Source organism: Numida meleagris, unplaced genomic scaffold (genome assembly GCF_002078875.1).
Source record: "Numida meleagris isolate 19003 breed g44 Domestic line unplaced genomic scaffold, NumMel1.0 unplaced_Scaffold119, whole genome shotgun sequence".
Classification (NCBI taxonomy): domain Eukaryota; kingdom Metazoa; phylum Chordata; class Aves; order Galliformes; family Numididae; genus Numida; species Numida meleagris.
Genome location: NW_018362987.1, coordinates 935,529 through 952,206, shown reverse-complemented (window position 1 = coordinate 952,206; position 16,678 = coordinate 935,529). Strand labels below are relative to the sequence as shown.

The window sequence follows — 16,678 nt, the reverse complement described above, 5'->3', positions numbered from 1 at the left end:
ATTGTTGAATTTAACACCGCTTGGCCTTGCTCTTAGAAGCAGGGGAATGCTAGTTACGTCATTTTCTGAGCAAATTGTAAGTACACCAGTGAATCAGACAGAGAGTCTCCAGCCTTCTCATCAACTTAAACCACTCCCCATTTTAGTCTCCTGTTGTCACTTTGTTGGTAGCACTGAAGTTGCTCATGCAGAGTGGTGACAGTTGTTCCCTGCATTGTGATCCTACCACGTGGAGGAGGAGAGGGCAGGAATAGAAAAGTTTTCCTTTGGGAAAGGTGTTTTGGTAATCAAGAGAAAGGAGATGGGGAGGAGGAAGACTGCAGGAAAATGTGGAGGTACCACAGGGCTTCTGAGGGTACTGCTCCTAAAGTGAGTGCGATAAAAACATGCACTTAGTCGCCAGGAGTTAAGTGTGGAGAGAGAACCTCAGTTCTCTACAGTTCCTGATATTTTAGTTACTTAGGAAAAAAGATTATTACATCACTAAACAGTCCTACCCTTCTGCTAAAGAGAGTGTAGCAGTTCCTAACTAATAGTTAATTACACACAGAAGGATAAAAATATTGAAAAGCTTAGCTTAACACTCTGGATTTCATTATTTTTCTTCATTACCAAGGAAAGCTATTTTAATACTCTCTTGGCTTTAAAAAACTAATTGCCTTTCCAAATTGCTGTTTTAGTTCTGAATACTGGAAAGTGAGGTCATGCCGTTATCAAAGCAAGAAACTATTATTTTCCATCAAAACTACTACCTCTCACAGTATACCTCTTTGTACAATTTTGTACACTTTGTGTACAAAAAATATATCTTATGGTTTAAAACTATAAATGAACTCATGCTAAATGCAGCACAGGACCTGACTCTTTTATTCCCTGAGTATATTAGTGCACAGAAGTGCTGGAATTTGTTGCTGGGAAACATTCCAATTTCTTACACTTTTCAAGAGTAAAATTGATCAAAATAACCAATTGCATTTTAAGGAAGAGAATTTTTATAGCTCCACCTCGGCTGCTGTAGGCAAGCCCCTGGACATCTACATACCCTCGAAGCTGGTGGTGACTGGCTGCAAACTGGAATGTCTGGGCTTTGCTTTAGGACTCGCTGCCCAGGGCCAAATAATGTTCCCATTTACCTGTGTTTTAGTGTTCAGGTATGGTTTGTGTAAATAAGCTTTGGTATTCCAGGCACCACTGTGAATGCTACCTGTCTTCAGAGTTCATCTCATCAATGAATTTATATGCTGGGACATGTTTTTTTAGGCCAGATAGCCCGTTATTTAAGCAATTTTCAATTATATGGAGATTACACTTGGAAATATCTTTTTGTCTTGGTTTTATTGCTCTAATAGAAAGCTTATCTCTACAGTCTCTCGTGGCAGCCAGTCCTAGTAAGCACATCCCTTCGTGGGACCTTTTCTAGGTCATTTTACTTTCTGTATATCAAGAAAAGCTTCCAGCAGCTTCGCATTTCTGGTATACATAGTTGGCTAGGGTTTTTAATGGTATCTGATGCCTCTTCGACATGCCTTGCCCTTACAGATGCTGTTCTGCACCTTCCTCTCCAGCTGGACTTGGCCACAGCCTCATGAGACCACAGCCTGCCTGGGCTGGCTGGTGCCACATTCCTGGAGCAGCCCTCCTGCATCTCCATCCTTAGCACAGCAGAAGGGAAATAACAGGACTTGGCTCCTTGGTTTTCATTGCATGGATTAACTGAAGGCATCTACTATTTTTTGCTACTAGTCTTCTGAGCACTGTGTGAGCTGAATATCTTCAGAGTTGATATCTGGGCACCTACATTACAGTAATGAATGAATTTATTGTTTCAGGTTTGTGTCCTGCAAAGCACCATGCTGCAGAGCACAGAGTTATAGGACAGGTGTGCTCAGCCTTTATAAATCATCTCTCCTGGACTTTATTACTCTTGTCTTTATTCTTTAATTTCCTTTTGATGTGAGCCCTTTATTTCTAATCATCTGCTCTACATCAGGTGCTTTGGATTTAAATCAAGATTATTTTAGTCAGCTCTGAAATAAATGTGTCAGGGTGTCTGAATGTACGGGGTTAGAGTCACTATTGCTTGGAAATCCATTGATGTAGGTGATGGCTGAGCACATGTAGCCTAAAAATCAGCCCAGGCCTGCAGCCATATCTTGGTTCTATTGACACACAGTTGTTGCTTTGAGCAATCACTCAGATGGAAGAAGGAGATTTTAAATTGCTCCTGTTATTATAAAGTTGCACAAATAATATGATTCTTCCAGACCTAATCACATGGCTAGGGGCATTCTGAAAGCAACAGTAGGAACAGGCAGACTGAGGACAAGCCTAGCACTTAGCTCTTGTAATGTTATAATTGGATGATAGTAGCAGGGTGGCAAAGTCTTTGGCTACAGCAAATGAGAACAAACCCAAACGCAGCAGCCACAAATGCAGAAATGAAGGAAAAAAAGCTGTTTACCTTTGAAAGTCCTCAGGTAGGCAGGGATCTTCAGCAAGAGATGCTCTTACTTGCACTGCCAACACTTAAATAAGGTCTGGGAAGGGATCCTGGCTTCACCCCTTCTAGTCACTCAGGTGCATTGCTTGCACCTGAGCTCCCCTGGATTGGCCCTGCCTTCCCACCAGGTGCTGAATCATTGTTTCAGGCCGTGGCTTAGCATTTCCACTACAGCACTGACTTGACAAAACACTTCGTTGTACATTCTAATGTGCAGTGGTGTTGCAGAAGTCAGTGGCACTTCCAGCATGTATTTCAGGCTGGAAAGGACCTAAAGGGATTACCCATTACCCAATGGCAGAATCAAACACATCCAACCAGTCTCCAATAATATGTCACTGAAATTCTGTAGGGAATGAGGTGTCCAAAGCAAGTTATCCCAGTGCCTACACATTCCTTACTGCAAGAAAAGTCTCCCTGCTATTTAACACCTCCCAGCTGTAGCCAGCCTATCTAAGTTGTCCTTATCTTGAGCAGACTCAGATGCAGTTTCTTCCCTTTCCCTGTAGTGTGGTTGTATATATTTGTAGACTAGTATACCATGAATTCACTCGCATGAGGTTGTTATCTCTGAAGTATTCTTCTTTAGGAAAAATAGTTGTTCTGAGTTTTACCCGTAATTCATGCTTTCCAGGCCAGCAATCGTTATGTTTACTCGCTCCCCAGATGTTTTCACCTCTTTTAGAAGTACCCCAAACTAGGCACTTTGGTCTAACCTGGGCCTTCCCATGGTCAAGCTAAGCAGGACAACTGCAACAAAGTGCCTGTGCTGTGACTGAATTGTGTCCCTTTTATTTCAAGCCATCACTGCAATTTGTAAAATTCAAATTAAATTCCCTTGCTCTTCACAAAAGCACTTATCATCCTCTCTGGCTTGGCTTTAGTATGTGCAAAGCTAATAATATTCTTCTTATTTTGTTATCCAAGCCATTAATAAGAGCAGTTAATGGTGCTATATACTGGACAGATGCCTTTGAAGTCCTCCTCAGAACATCGTATCAGCTTAATGACGACCACTAAAAACTGAATTCCTTTATAACATGGAAATTAACATAGACATATGCAGAAAAAACAAGCTTTGATTTCTGCTACGTTTTACTAGGAGCATGTGAGACCTTTCTTAAATGGATAGTATGCATTTTTTGTTTTAATTTATGTTTTAAGAAAAATCTAGCCACAGATGATGTAGTGCAATCAAATTTATTATAGCCTCTAGCCTTTTTTGTAAACAAAAGCATTAGTGAATTAATTGGATGGCAAGGGAAAATACCCTATAATTGTCTTCCAATGGAGTGACAGATGCGTAATTCAGACATTTATTAGTGGAAATTTCCAATTCTGTAGCTGTTGTTTTGTTCCAGCTATTATGAAGCTTCTCATTATGGAAATCAGTCTTCTCTTTGAAATCTTTGAAATATTTATTTCTTAATTGTTAAAAAATCCTTTGGCTTCCTTCCTTTTGAAATATTGGATATTTTGAGTGCAGACAAGGTGTGAAAATTGATGTTTTAGTGAAGGATTTGAAGATCATGCATCTAAGCAAATCCCACGTTCAGATGACAATGAAGTTACTTTCATGGAGCTGAGAAAAATGCTCTTTTTGAAGATTTGACCAGTTCTTTTTTTTTTTTCTTGACTATATGCAGGGGGTTAATTTGAAACTTTTAAATGATGATCTTAGGAAGACAGCAAAGTTTATTTTTTCTTTATTTTGAACTTTTTCAAAAATTCTTTATGGATTCGAATACAGCTGGGCAGGTGTTGCATTGTAGATTGAAACATTTCACTGCCTGCAGCAGGGAGATTGGAACTAGATGATCTTTGAGTTCCCTTCCAACTCAAGCCATTCAGTCATTCTGTATTCTTGGGGCTTGTCTGTTAATAGAAGGGATACTGTCAAGGGCTGGAAAAATGAGGTGCCATTTGTAGCCCATCAAACAGCATCAGAGTCCTCATCAGGATATGAGCTGTTAAGTTGAAGGCTTGGGCTTAGGGTGATGGTGGGAGTAAGACATAAAAATAGGTGCCATATTGCAGACAATGCCAAACTCAGGAGTGTGGCCAAATCATGTATGGCATTGGAGACTTTAGGTCTACCTCATATTTTCAAGAAACCACAGTAGTGAGTGTTTCCATTAGGTTTAACATATTTTAGCGATATAACCCTTCTTCTGATATTTACTTTTTATTGAAATGATTTCATGCATGTAACAGTTTATATTCCTCACAGGTTTTTATCCTTTTCCTTCTGGACATTTTTGAAAAATAGTATTTACCTCTGGGTTTTAGAGAAAGGCACAGATTTTAATGTTTCCCGAAGTCCTTTCTTATAAAAAAATTTAGTTGTACATGTTGTCAAGCACTGAACAGTAATTTTGAGTACAGGGATCAAAACTTAGAATTACAGATTTTGTGTTTACTTATGTGTACTCATAGAGTATAATTCTGCAATTTGTTTTCCCATAAAGTCCCATAGCACTCAGAATGTGCTGTGTGGTAGGATATGATAGTGGCTTCCCAACCAGTTGAATTTAGATGTTTTCAAAGCAAAAGAGGACACCAGCACGGACAGTTTCTACTCTGCTGTCCATTTATAATTCATTCTTGATTTAACCTTCAAAATTTGGCATATCTCAAAAACTTATTTTTTACGCTGTGATTTTTTTTTTCATCTTGAGATCATTTGTTTTAGTCTCCAGTCTTATCCAGTTCAATCACCATGCCTGTTCACACGTGAGCCCCCTGCTTTTAGGGCAAGTGAACTTATTCCACCTCTTCTTCCAACAGCTGTGAGCATGGAGCTAACCAAAAACTTGTTCATGTGATGTTGTACACAAGATGGAAAGGATATAGGAAGAAGCACTGGGTAGCCTGCTTGTTATGATATGGTGATGCATGCTACAATTTCTCTCTAAGCCTTAGGTCAGGAGAGCAGGTGAATCCTGCCTTAAGCAGATGTGCAAAGTATTTTCAAAATCTTAGTGGAGATATCTGAAATACTTTGAAGCATAAATATGCGCAAGATATTTCCCCAGTTTCCTATTAACAACAAATTCTGTTGAAAAAAAAGCAAGGTGTAAGACAAGTATTATTATGAGGATGTCTGTTTCATCCTGGGAGAACATATTTAATGCTAAAGATACACTGTACTCTTTTGCTAAGGGGAAGAGCCTCCACTTTGTTGGTGCAGCAGCTCAGCTGTTGGGATTAGGGGATCTCAGTTTGCCTTCTCCTTAGCCTGTCTGCAACCCAAGTGCTACACTCAGCAACAGCTGATGCTATTTTTGTTGGTTGAGATGCATCTATCTGGAAAATAAAGGACCCTGTACATGCCTAACAAGCAAAAGCATTTGCACTTCAGCTCCCGAGCTGTGACACAAAGATGCTCACATTTCATGATAGCACTGATTTCTCCATTCCTCCCAAATAATGCACATACACTGCAGCTACCAAAAGTCCTATGGAAAAGTGCCTAAAGTAGCATCTTTGTTGGTATCGAGATATCACTGTGCCCACAGGGAGTGTTCAACAGCAGACAGCAGCAGCAAGAACTTGCCTGTGAGTGGTGTACACAAGATTTCAAGAAAAGTCTGTGGCCAGCTCCTAAAGAATCACTGTTGATGAGTGTTTAGGAAAAGCCACATCTCCGGAGTAAAATAAATATTTTCACTCACAAAAACTCTGCTCACTGTATGTTCTCATTTAGCTAGGAGCCAGGCCAACTGCCCTGAGGATTAGCAGAACACTCTGAAGCTTATGAGCAAAGTTTTTGTGATCCTAGTGTCCAGAAGCTGGAAAAGTTCATGTTCGAATGCATACATTCTGTCTGTTAGAATCTGGGGATTTTTCAGTGTAACTTTAACTTTAGCTGCAAAAATGAAGGAAGGATTAAGTGAGTTCAGGCCTGCTTTCATGTACATGGGTCTGTTGCTCTTTCATGTCTTTCACGGCTCTAAGTATCTGGACAAGAATATCACAGAGGAAAACATCTGTAGCAGCTCTGTAGAGAAAATGCAAAATTGTAGGGCTTCTTGGAAAACGCATGGCCAAGTAAGAACTGCAACCCAGAGGTACAACATCTGCAGGAAAGGGGGATTCAAGAGATGTTCTTTATGGTCTTCTCCTACAAGGAAATCATACAGGAATAGAAGACAGGGCAGTCAAAATAGTATGTCCTCAGTCTACGTCTGGAATATGACAAGGCTGAAGCACCTACTCCTCTTCTTTGAGAGTAAAACCTTTTGGGGATTGTTCTACATTCTGGTGAATATTTATCAAAGTGTAAAGGTCAGCTTGTATTTCATTATTTCAGTTCTCACTGAAGTTGCACAGAAATTGCTACCATTGTAGACTTTATATAATGCATATACAAATATGATTTATTATAAATAAACATATGGCGAGAGATAAATTTGTGATGAGGGAGAAAAAGACAGAAAGAGAAAGGATAAGAAACACAGAGGTATGTGCATTTACTCTTTCCTTTTAGGCTTGGACTTTGTATCCATTTTCCCAAAAAGCCTGAAAAAGCACTAAGGTACAACCATATATATTTGTAAGTGAATTATAGCTATGTTAACAAATCAGGTTTTGAATGCGCTGTGTTTCAGAAGTTGCAGAAGTTTGTAAATCATAAAGCAAAACAACATTTTTTGAGTGGTTCTAGTATTTCTATATAAGCCCAGAGAGCCCAGGAGAAGCCCTTTAGAAATAAAGACTGAAAAGAGGAAGGGAGATTGCATCTCTTCTGTTGTCCTAATTGTTTTCCTTCTTTCTCCATCTCTTTCTCCACTTCTTTTCTCTTTCTGTTCTCCCCTCCCCTGTGCTTGCATCTTTTCCCACCCTTGCAGCATGCTACTTCTGCTGAACTCACTACCAACACATCTTCACCCCCTTCATAAGGGATTTTTTCAAGTTTCTTTACCAAAGCAGCATTACTTTTTCAGTGATGAAAAGCTAAATGTAGTCTTGTGAATTGAAGTTATTAGTAGCAAAATGAAGCCCATTCCTTGACTTGAACTCAGATCCTCTTCAAGGACTTTCTTTGAATGTATTTTCAGTTAGTGACCCATCTGATTGGCTTGCTTCAGTGTGATGTCTCAGGCTGCCAAAAAATGCTTGCTGACCTGGGCATGGGCATCATGCTGAATCACAGCAAAGAGGAGAGGGGAGGCAGTGGCTCAATGGGGACTGAGCAAGCCCTGTGGGGCAAAGAAGACTTTGGGGCTGGCACAGAAGAGCTTCAGCTCCTGCTCACCCTGATGCTGTGGGGTTTTCTTGCTTCTGAGATCTAGATAGGCGTCACGTGTGGAGGACAAGAGTTTCTATGAGTTTGGGGTGGCCATGAACTCATGCAATGGGAAGGGTCCCCAGCACAAAAAAGACGTAGAACTCTTGGAGTGGATCCAGAGGAGGGCCACAGAGATGATCAGTGGGCTGGAGCACTTCTGTGAAGAAAGGCTGAGGGAGCTGGGCTTGTTAAACTTGGAGAAGAGAAGGCTCTGGGAAGACTTAGTTGCTGCCTTCCAGTACTTAAAGGGAGAATATAGACAAGAGGGAGACCAACTTTTTACATGGGCAGGTAGTGATAGGACAAGGGGGAATGGTTTTAAATTAAGAGGGAAGATTTAGATTAGATATTGGGGGAAAGTTTTTACTCAGAGGGTGGTGAGGCCCTGGCACAGGCTCCCAGAGAAGCTGTGGGTGCCCCATCCCTGGAGGATTTCAGTGTCAGGCTGGATGGGGCCCTGGGCAGCCTGATCTGGTGGGGGGCAACCAGCCCACAGCAGGGTTTGGAACTGGATGGGCTTTGAGGTCCCTTCCAACTCAAGCCATTCTATGATTCTATGATAGAAGACAGGAGTCTGATTGTTCCCATGTAGACTTTCCTGTTAGTACCTGCAGAATGGCGGTGCAGCTGTGGCTCCAAATCTGACTGTGATTTCCCATCACCGCAGCATTTGGACCAGAATATGTTGCAAAATATGTATGCATGTATTTATTATATGTATTTACATATGTACTTACATGTGCATTTACATATTTATGTTATACATATAGGCAAAATACCTATTTATGCAAAATAAAAGCAACTATTTCCTTTTTCATTATACTTTGCGTCTAAAATATACTCATTTGGTTATAAACAAGATTTCTGCTGTTATTTTTGTCACTGGGATGCAGTTCATTTCCTGCATAAGAATCCTACAAAATGACCTGTTCTGATCAATTTTACCTCTCCTGTCCCTGGTTTTGTACATCACTTCCTCAGTGTGGTGTCTGGTTTTATTTAACAGTGCTCTTTATTGAATTCTCTTGTCTTTTGAAGAGATACTACATTCCTATTCAACAAATGAAAAGGGTTATGTCTTCCTGTAGGGACTGATTTCTAACAGAGAGGCAAGAGGTCACACAGATTCACCAGGAGGGAGTCCCACCAGGAGAGCATCACTAGTACCTGTAGGTTTATGAGGATTCAGTATTTTGGGGAGTTTTGCACCGAAAAGGATGGAGGTTTGCCATTCAGCCTGCTTTTTTTTTTTCCCTACAACTGGTCTTTTCAGTAAAATAGACAACATCAATATTATCAGTGAACATGGACATTACACTGGCAAACAATGCCCTACCATTAGTGCACTGCATCTCTCAGAGAGATCATTTTGGAGACTTTTGCACTGGTGAAAAGGCAATGACTATTTAAGGACAGAGCGAGGAGCGGAGCAAAAAATGGGTCAGAAGGGGTCAGAAATTCTTTTTACATGCAAAAAACAGAGACAGATAGAGGCTGGTGGTTACTCTGTGTCAATTATCTCACGAAGGAATGATTGAAACCAAAGGCTCCAGTGGGTCTCCACCAAATCAATAGCCCTGGGGCCTTTGATATTTAAGATGTTTCTTCAAATTATGTCAGCTCTTATCTCCTGAGTGTGTAGCAAAGGTGGCTTCTTTGCAAGCTGCCAGCCTTGGAAGACTGCATGCTTTTCCCCTTCTCTTAAGCATTTAGGAGATTTTTGTGGTGGATTTCTTTGGAAGGCTTTGCTTCCTGCCTGGCATACCCATCTCCTTCTGAGCTGAGAGACAAAATCTTTGTGGTTTTGTGGCTTCATGTGCAATTTTTTTTTTCATTACATTTGAAGGACAAGTTGTTCTTAGCCCATTCTCAGCATCTCAACATGAATCTTGTATTTTGAAGTAAAAAGTCCAGTTAACTTCTGGATTATTTTTCTACTTTTGAAATGAGATTAAGATTAGAAATGTTTTGTTGGTTTTTTTTTACTATAAACTATCAGGAACTTAATATTAATAAGAATAGTAAAAAAGATGTTGAGATCACCAACTTTACATGGTAAAATCAATCATCGCAGTTAGCACATTTGACAGTGTCAGCAGAAACCCCAAACCAAGACTAAGGCATGTTGAAAAAGGAGAAGTCTGCAGGATTCATTGTCCATATGGACAACCAGCTCAGAGAAAAACATAGGAAGGAAGATGATCCAAAATTTAAGCCTTAGATCGAGTACCTCAGCGGTATGTTTCAGTGCATCAGCACATTTAATGCAAATTAATCCCCCCGTGCTCTCAAACTCTTGTAAATCCTCTGCATTATGAAGCACATCGTGAGTAGCAATGGAAAATTTATCAAATTCTCCTGTGGCATAAGGTCAGAGTCTCGCATTAGCTAATTGTGGTTGCGTGTTTGTTCTATATTTAAACATTTATGGCAGTGATAACATTATAAAACACTGAATACAAATGCTGCCTTTTGCTTCCTTACAGTAATTTCTTTTCCTATACTTCTTTTGGAGGTATACAAGTACGTATAGGAACACAGGCTCTTTCTTAGAGCCCAGGCATCCCTGAAAAAACAGGATTTTTTTTTTTTAAAGGAAGAAAAAGCAGTCAGAACCTATGGTATTAAAATGATACAGCAGAAATGGACAAACTGAGATTTATTCGTATTACTCTTTATTCCATAATTTTGGAAATCAGTGATCTGAGACTCCACCCGGTTGTCAAGTTTATTTTTAACACTGATATCTAATAAAGATTAACATTAGAGAACTAGGTATTAGTGTTCTGAGTAAGTTTAGAAGTGCTAAATATAATTTTATTAACAATGCTTCCTGTTCAGATTGCCTGAGAAGTGTTCAAATTTGCTAGCGGAGCTACTTCCTTGGCTCTCGTGTTCATTTATTGTTTGCTTCTGGACAACCTAACTGCAAAAAAATATGTGCTAAAAGAAAACCGATCCGATCTGTAACACATGATATGGATTTGCACAGACTCTTGCTTGAAATAATTTGCATGGCATCTGATTCACTTCACTGAGTGGGCGAGTTTGATGGGAAGTCCAGCAATCCAATTTGCCATCAAAAGCAAGAGGAATAAGTTCTCCAGAAGTACATTTTTGATCATAACAAAACTGAATTGTTCTTTTTTTTTTTTTTTGCAAGATTCGGTAAATTGCGGTCAGCCTAAGTTGTTCTTTACTTCATTATTGTTTCTTTCCCTCTGTCACCTCACTAATCACCCCACTTCCATGAAACAGCCTGCTTTGATTTAGATCAACGTCAAATAACTTTGTTCAAACAGTTGTACTAAAGTTCATATGCCATTTATTCAAAATGAAAGAAACTAAGAAAAAGCCCTAACCCCACACCAAAAACATTTTTATCATTTTCAGTCTGCAGTAAATGCAGAAGTTCATTCTGCTTTGACCTGTGGTCAAAACACATCGCTGTACAGCAGAGCAGCATTGTACAGCATCAGTTCAATAAATAACCAGAGAACTCAGTAACTAACCTCAGAGATGAGGAAAAATGTTTTTCTTTATTTTATGTGGATTGTTTAGGCTTTGGTACCCTATCTTCGTGACGATTAAATGATGATCACAGTCTTGGTGCAAAGATAATGAGTCTCAGCATGAAATGCAGAATAGTGCCTTTGGAAAAACAAGTTTCACGTGGTATTGAAAATACTTGTGGCTGCAGGGAAAATGAATAGCCACAAATCTGAGGACAGAAACCCCAAGTGGTTTTATAATGGATAAATACATGCATATGTGTGTATATACGTACTTACTTGTTAACTTGTATACTGGAGCACGCCAGTACTGCACCAAGAGCAGTGAATACAGACCTGCCAATCAGACCCTGGGACAGCAGGCTGCTTTTCTAAGCACAATAGCAAAACTGGAAAATTGAGATGTCCACAGGTGTTCTGGGAAGGCTGAGAGTCATCAGGAAGTTCATTCCATCTTCTGTCCTGACTCAATTCAATTACATGTTGTGAAGTTGTGCAGCATCATTTCTAGCAGTCAGTAACAAGGTTTGTGGTGGTGACGTGAGCTAACTAGGAGGCTCGGTAGGCCAGTGATGAGGTTCTCTTTTGTTTGCTAGTGTGGAGAGGGAGGGTCAAGTGGAAGTAAGGGAAAGACTGCCCCAGAGAGCTGTGGGCATGGAATGGGCTGCCCAGGGCAGTGGGCACAGCCCTGAGTGTTGGAGCTCAGGGAGCATTGGGACACTGCTCTCAGATATAGGGTTTGGGTGGTGCTGTATGGAGCCCGGAGTTGGACTCGATGGTCCTCAGGGGTTTCTGCCAACTTGAGATATTCTATGATTCAGTGATAAGAGGGGATGTCCAAAATGGAAAGGGTGACTCGGTTGTAATTCTTCTGGGGATTCCTACCTGTTGCTCAGAGCTGGGAATGACTCGAGGCTCAGAAGTTGCCAGGGTAACACTGGTGAACAAGCAAACATGGTCTCATCTCCGGAATTTGGGCTAAAAATAGGTGGCTGAGGCTTAAGGTTAAAAGTAAAGATGTGACGAAGTGGTGCTGTTAAAAAGCCAGCTCTGCTCATCCCTTAAAAACATCCAAGGACTGCATTTACCAGCCAGAGGCAGTGCATGTGTTACTACTTATAGGAGGCTTTATGAAAGCTGTACATCAGATAGAAACATCTTCTGACTTGAGAGTAATGCTGACAGTTGTGCTTTCCCTTCAACAGTGAGTTTTTGGAAATGGCTTTTCAACTTAACAGCATACTCTAGGAGCAATCAGCATTACCTGGGTTGAGTAGCAGTGGTTTGAGAAATCTGGCTTTACAGCCAAGCTCTTGTTCAACTACATGGTGCTTTCCGTGCAGGGAATTTGGTTTTAAACATTTTGAAGGTAGGGTGGTGGGCCCACACAGTTAGCCTATCACAGCTTAGCGCCCTGCTTCTAACCAGCACGTTTGCCTACTTTACCCAAGGTCCAGTTGAAAAGTGAAGAGACGAAAACGTTTGCGATGAAAATCCTGAAGAAACGTCACATAGTGGACACAAGACAGCAGGAGCACATCCGCTCGGAGAAGCAGATCATGCAGAGCGCACACTCAGACTTCATCGTGAGGTACTGTCCATCCGACCCGCACACTGCCATGCTGGAGCACAGTACAGCCAGTCATGGCATCTGATAAAACCCCATAGGAATAATCCATGCACCATTAAAAAGACACTTCAGCCACAGCTTCTCTGCAAGTGACTGCAAATGCAGTTCATAGAATAAGGTCCAGGCAGCGGATCATAGGGAATGGGGAACTTCTTCCCAAACCTAAACTAAAACTGCGTCTTAACTGATCTGCTTGGGCTCTGTGCCTTGATGAAATGGCTTTCTGGCTTCTGGAGCAAACGCATCACCAGCGCAGAGCATGGGCAGTGTTTGCTGATGCGAAGGCATGATGCTCCCTGTAGGCATATGCACTGCGACTCAGTGTTGCCCCTGATCAATAAGCATTTTCCTCTTTATTCTGAATTTTCCATGTCACAAAAGGAAGCTGGAAGGCAAGGTTTAATCTTGGAGATCCTGTGCTGTCATGTGAATAAATGGCTGTACCCAGTACTTCTCTTTAGGGTATACTAGCTCATTAACTCCAGTTCAGGGTCCATTGACTCATCATGAGTAAATGTGCTAAAATCATATCCCTCCTAAAAACTTAAGCAAATGCAATTCTTCAGGGAATAAAAGCAGGTGCCAGTCATTTTTATTTGTTTTTACCCTAGCAGCTGAGTTTTCTGATGCTTTAAGATTATGACTATCTGTCATCAGGATGCAGAGACAGTTCCTTATATGTTTTAGGTTAGGATCAGAACGCTGGGTGGTCAGAACTTCTTATGGGGTAATGCATCTCCCTAAACTGGAGCTATCTAACAGGAAGACATCTTGTTTAAGTCACAGATGCTTCAAGATGCCTGAACGCCTTGACTTTTTCTGGAGGAGATCAATCCCACTCCCAAAAAGAGCTCTAGAGAGGCATACTAACTCAGGATAGAAACCAAACTCCTGTGACAAAGTGCAAAGGCAAGTGTGTGCTAGGGCCGGCCACCCATCAGCTGCTAAGGGGGTATTTCCTTCACATGCAGAACTGCTGCAAGCATTGGCCAAAAGCCTGCCTGATCCCTGGGATTCCCCAGGAGCCCAGACTTCACCTGCGTGTGATTCATTGGTGACAACTGCATGCTGACATAGTACCCAGCTGCAATTTCCTTCACACTGTAACATTCAATTCACAAACATGCTCCTGTTACCTAGGCTAGAGCCAAATATACCTTGCAGGCTATTTCAGCAAATAGATCTATTTTCTGAAGCCTGAGGAGGCTTAGTATGTTGATGTAAAGGGAGGTGAAGCACATGGACAGCAGACTGGAGGGACATCTTGACACCGTTTCCAAAATACACACTCCTAAATAAAAGGCTGAGCCTAGAGACATTTGCTGATGGAGCCACTATGTTCATAGCTAATGAAATAAATACAACAGAGTTTCTTCATTCACATTTTTTTTACTCTTTCAATAGGCAAGCTGAAAAATGGATGCAGTAGCCATGGGTCTAGGGCTGAGTGCTGAGAAACAGTGATAAGAAGAATGATCCCAAACTTTTTCCTGTTCCAAACTAAGCCCAAAAGGGGAAAAGGTTACAAGAAGACAGGGTGAACGAACAGCTTTTTCCTCTGCTTCATGGCCTGGCAGTTTAGATCAAAACCCAGCTTTTAGTTCGGTGCAGCCTTCCCAGCACTCTGCATAGAGGACTTCAGTCAGACTGAGTTACCTTCTACTGCTGTGCATGGTCATTTATTCGTATGTGTCTCCTGTGCCTGTCTGAAGCTACAACATCCCTATATATATTGATATGGTATTACTTTACATAGTGATAATTTTATTTGCATAGACATGTAAAATGACTGTGAAACATCACTCACAAAGCAAGCAGTTCAGGTGAAGGCAATATCCCCAAACTCAATCCCATCTTTTCTTTCCATATCATGCAGTAATTCCTGTTCTTTATAGTAATAAGCCTCTCCTAGACAATTTTAATACCCCTCGGAAATCCTGCACTGGAGTGCGTCTTTCTAAGCCATAAAGCCCAGCCTTTTCTTATTATGTATACTGGAAACTAGAAAATCTTCACTGGTTTATCAAACTCTGTGCCTGCTTTTCCCCATCGCTTTTCCTTGTGCAGCTCCAAAGTGATTTGGTATTGTCTCCTAGTTTCTGTCCTAAATTTATTCATAGCTTGTTTATACCCTTTTTTGGTCCAGGCCTGCAGCTGAGCTAATTTTTTTTCTGGGTACTACAATAAAAAATGTTACCATTTTGGTAGACTAATTGTGTTTTGAGATGTTGGGTGAGAGGTCGATTTAAAATGATCTTGAAGCAAGGACACAATCGCTGGGATATCAGGACGAGGAAGACAATGTTCCTGAAATAATACTTTCTTAATTCATCATGCAACTGTTTGTGAAAAATCTTGGGAAAGTATTTCATTTAAGTTAATTAAATGCACTAAACCAGGCAAAACAGTAGAAGAGGCCAAATAGCCCTCAATAAAGCTTACTGATAGTCAAACTAACAGCTTTACAGAATAAAATGCTATGGGTGGATTTGGTAAAGGGGCAAAGAAATGTTGAGCCATGGATGCCTGCAGGAGTTCTGCAAATATTTAGATGAGTAAGAAAATGAAGAAAAGAATGAGTTCCAGTTTTGTTACACTTCAGACATCGGAATGCTTGATCTACTGTGGTTTCATACTTCACATTGTACATTCCATGTGTAAACTTTGTGCTACTATTAAAGTTGATGAACAACATTTGATTGGCCGGATTTGATGCCCATAAAGTTTTCTGGAAAGTAATTTTTCAGCAGAGCTGCCTTAGCTAGAGAAAGTAGTGCTTAACTTCAGTAGCATTTAAACTAACGATCTAAAATACTAAGTTATTCATATTTGGGCTTCCTAAACGTGTAGATTTTCTTTAAAACTTAATATAGATGAAAAGTTGGTATTGTAATATAATAGGTATTTTCTTAAATTCATAAATTTTATGAAATGGCCAGCTAGTTTGTTTCAGCATTTCTGGGACAGTTACCTGAGGTTTTAGGTTTTAGATGTCAACATAGGTAATATCATATTAAAAGAAGCTCTGAAGCACAGGTTTGTTTCTTTTCCATTAAATTTTGTTTTGATCACAAATAGTATATTTTAGGTACAGAATATTTTACCAGTAGATAAGCTCTGAGCATATTCAGTGATTTGTTTTTTCTCCTGTGACATCTAATGCACACGAAGGCAAGGAAAAGTAGGACTGATCCGAGCAGCAGCATTAGACCCTGTCCTAACTTCAGTGGAACAATCAGCAAGGACCCAAAGCCTTGCCTACATCACTTTCTTAGTTGTTTTTTTAATCTCTGGACTGTCACATAGACCCAAAAAATGTGAATAACTGTATTTATCACTAACTTGGAAGAGCTGGAATCTGCAAAACCAGCTCTTTTCCTTTATATCATATCGTATCAACTGTTTGATTCTTTGTTCTTGGAAATCCCCCTGAATAGAGCAATTACATCACAGCAGAATATCCAAATATCCCTCAGAATCACATTTTACTGCAGAATTCAGGTTTTTAAAATTAATTTCTAAGCAGTGCAGCTGCACAGAAACCAGTCCACAAATAGCTCGTTTCTGCAGGCAGTCTGACACAGTGCCCGTACATGTAACAAGAAGACAAAAACATTCATCCGTATCTGATATGCAAGTGGACTGCTATTAATTTTAATAATAATGCTGTTACTTTGTACATGTCTCCTGATCTCAAGGTGCCTGATAGATTTCCTTTCCCTGCCAAAGCAAACTCCTTCTCCTCC

At 40.4% G+C, this 16,678-nt stretch overlaps 1 protein-coding gene across 7 annotated transcripts in view; it reads left to right on the top strand.

Moving 5' to 3' along the window:
- Positions 1–16,678, top strand: part of PRKG1 (protein kinase, cGMP-dependent, type I) — a 429,334-nt gene that overhangs the window by 398,484 nt on the left and 14,172 nt on the right. For all 7 annotated transcript variants that reach the window (XM_021381835.1, XM_021381839.1, XM_021381834.1 and 4 more), the window contains one exon: positions 12,754–12,893. In XM_021381835.1, the coding sequence (XP_021237510.1) occupies positions 12,754–12,893 (140 nt within the window). The remainder of the gene's footprint in view (positions 1–12,753; positions 12,894–16,678) is intronic.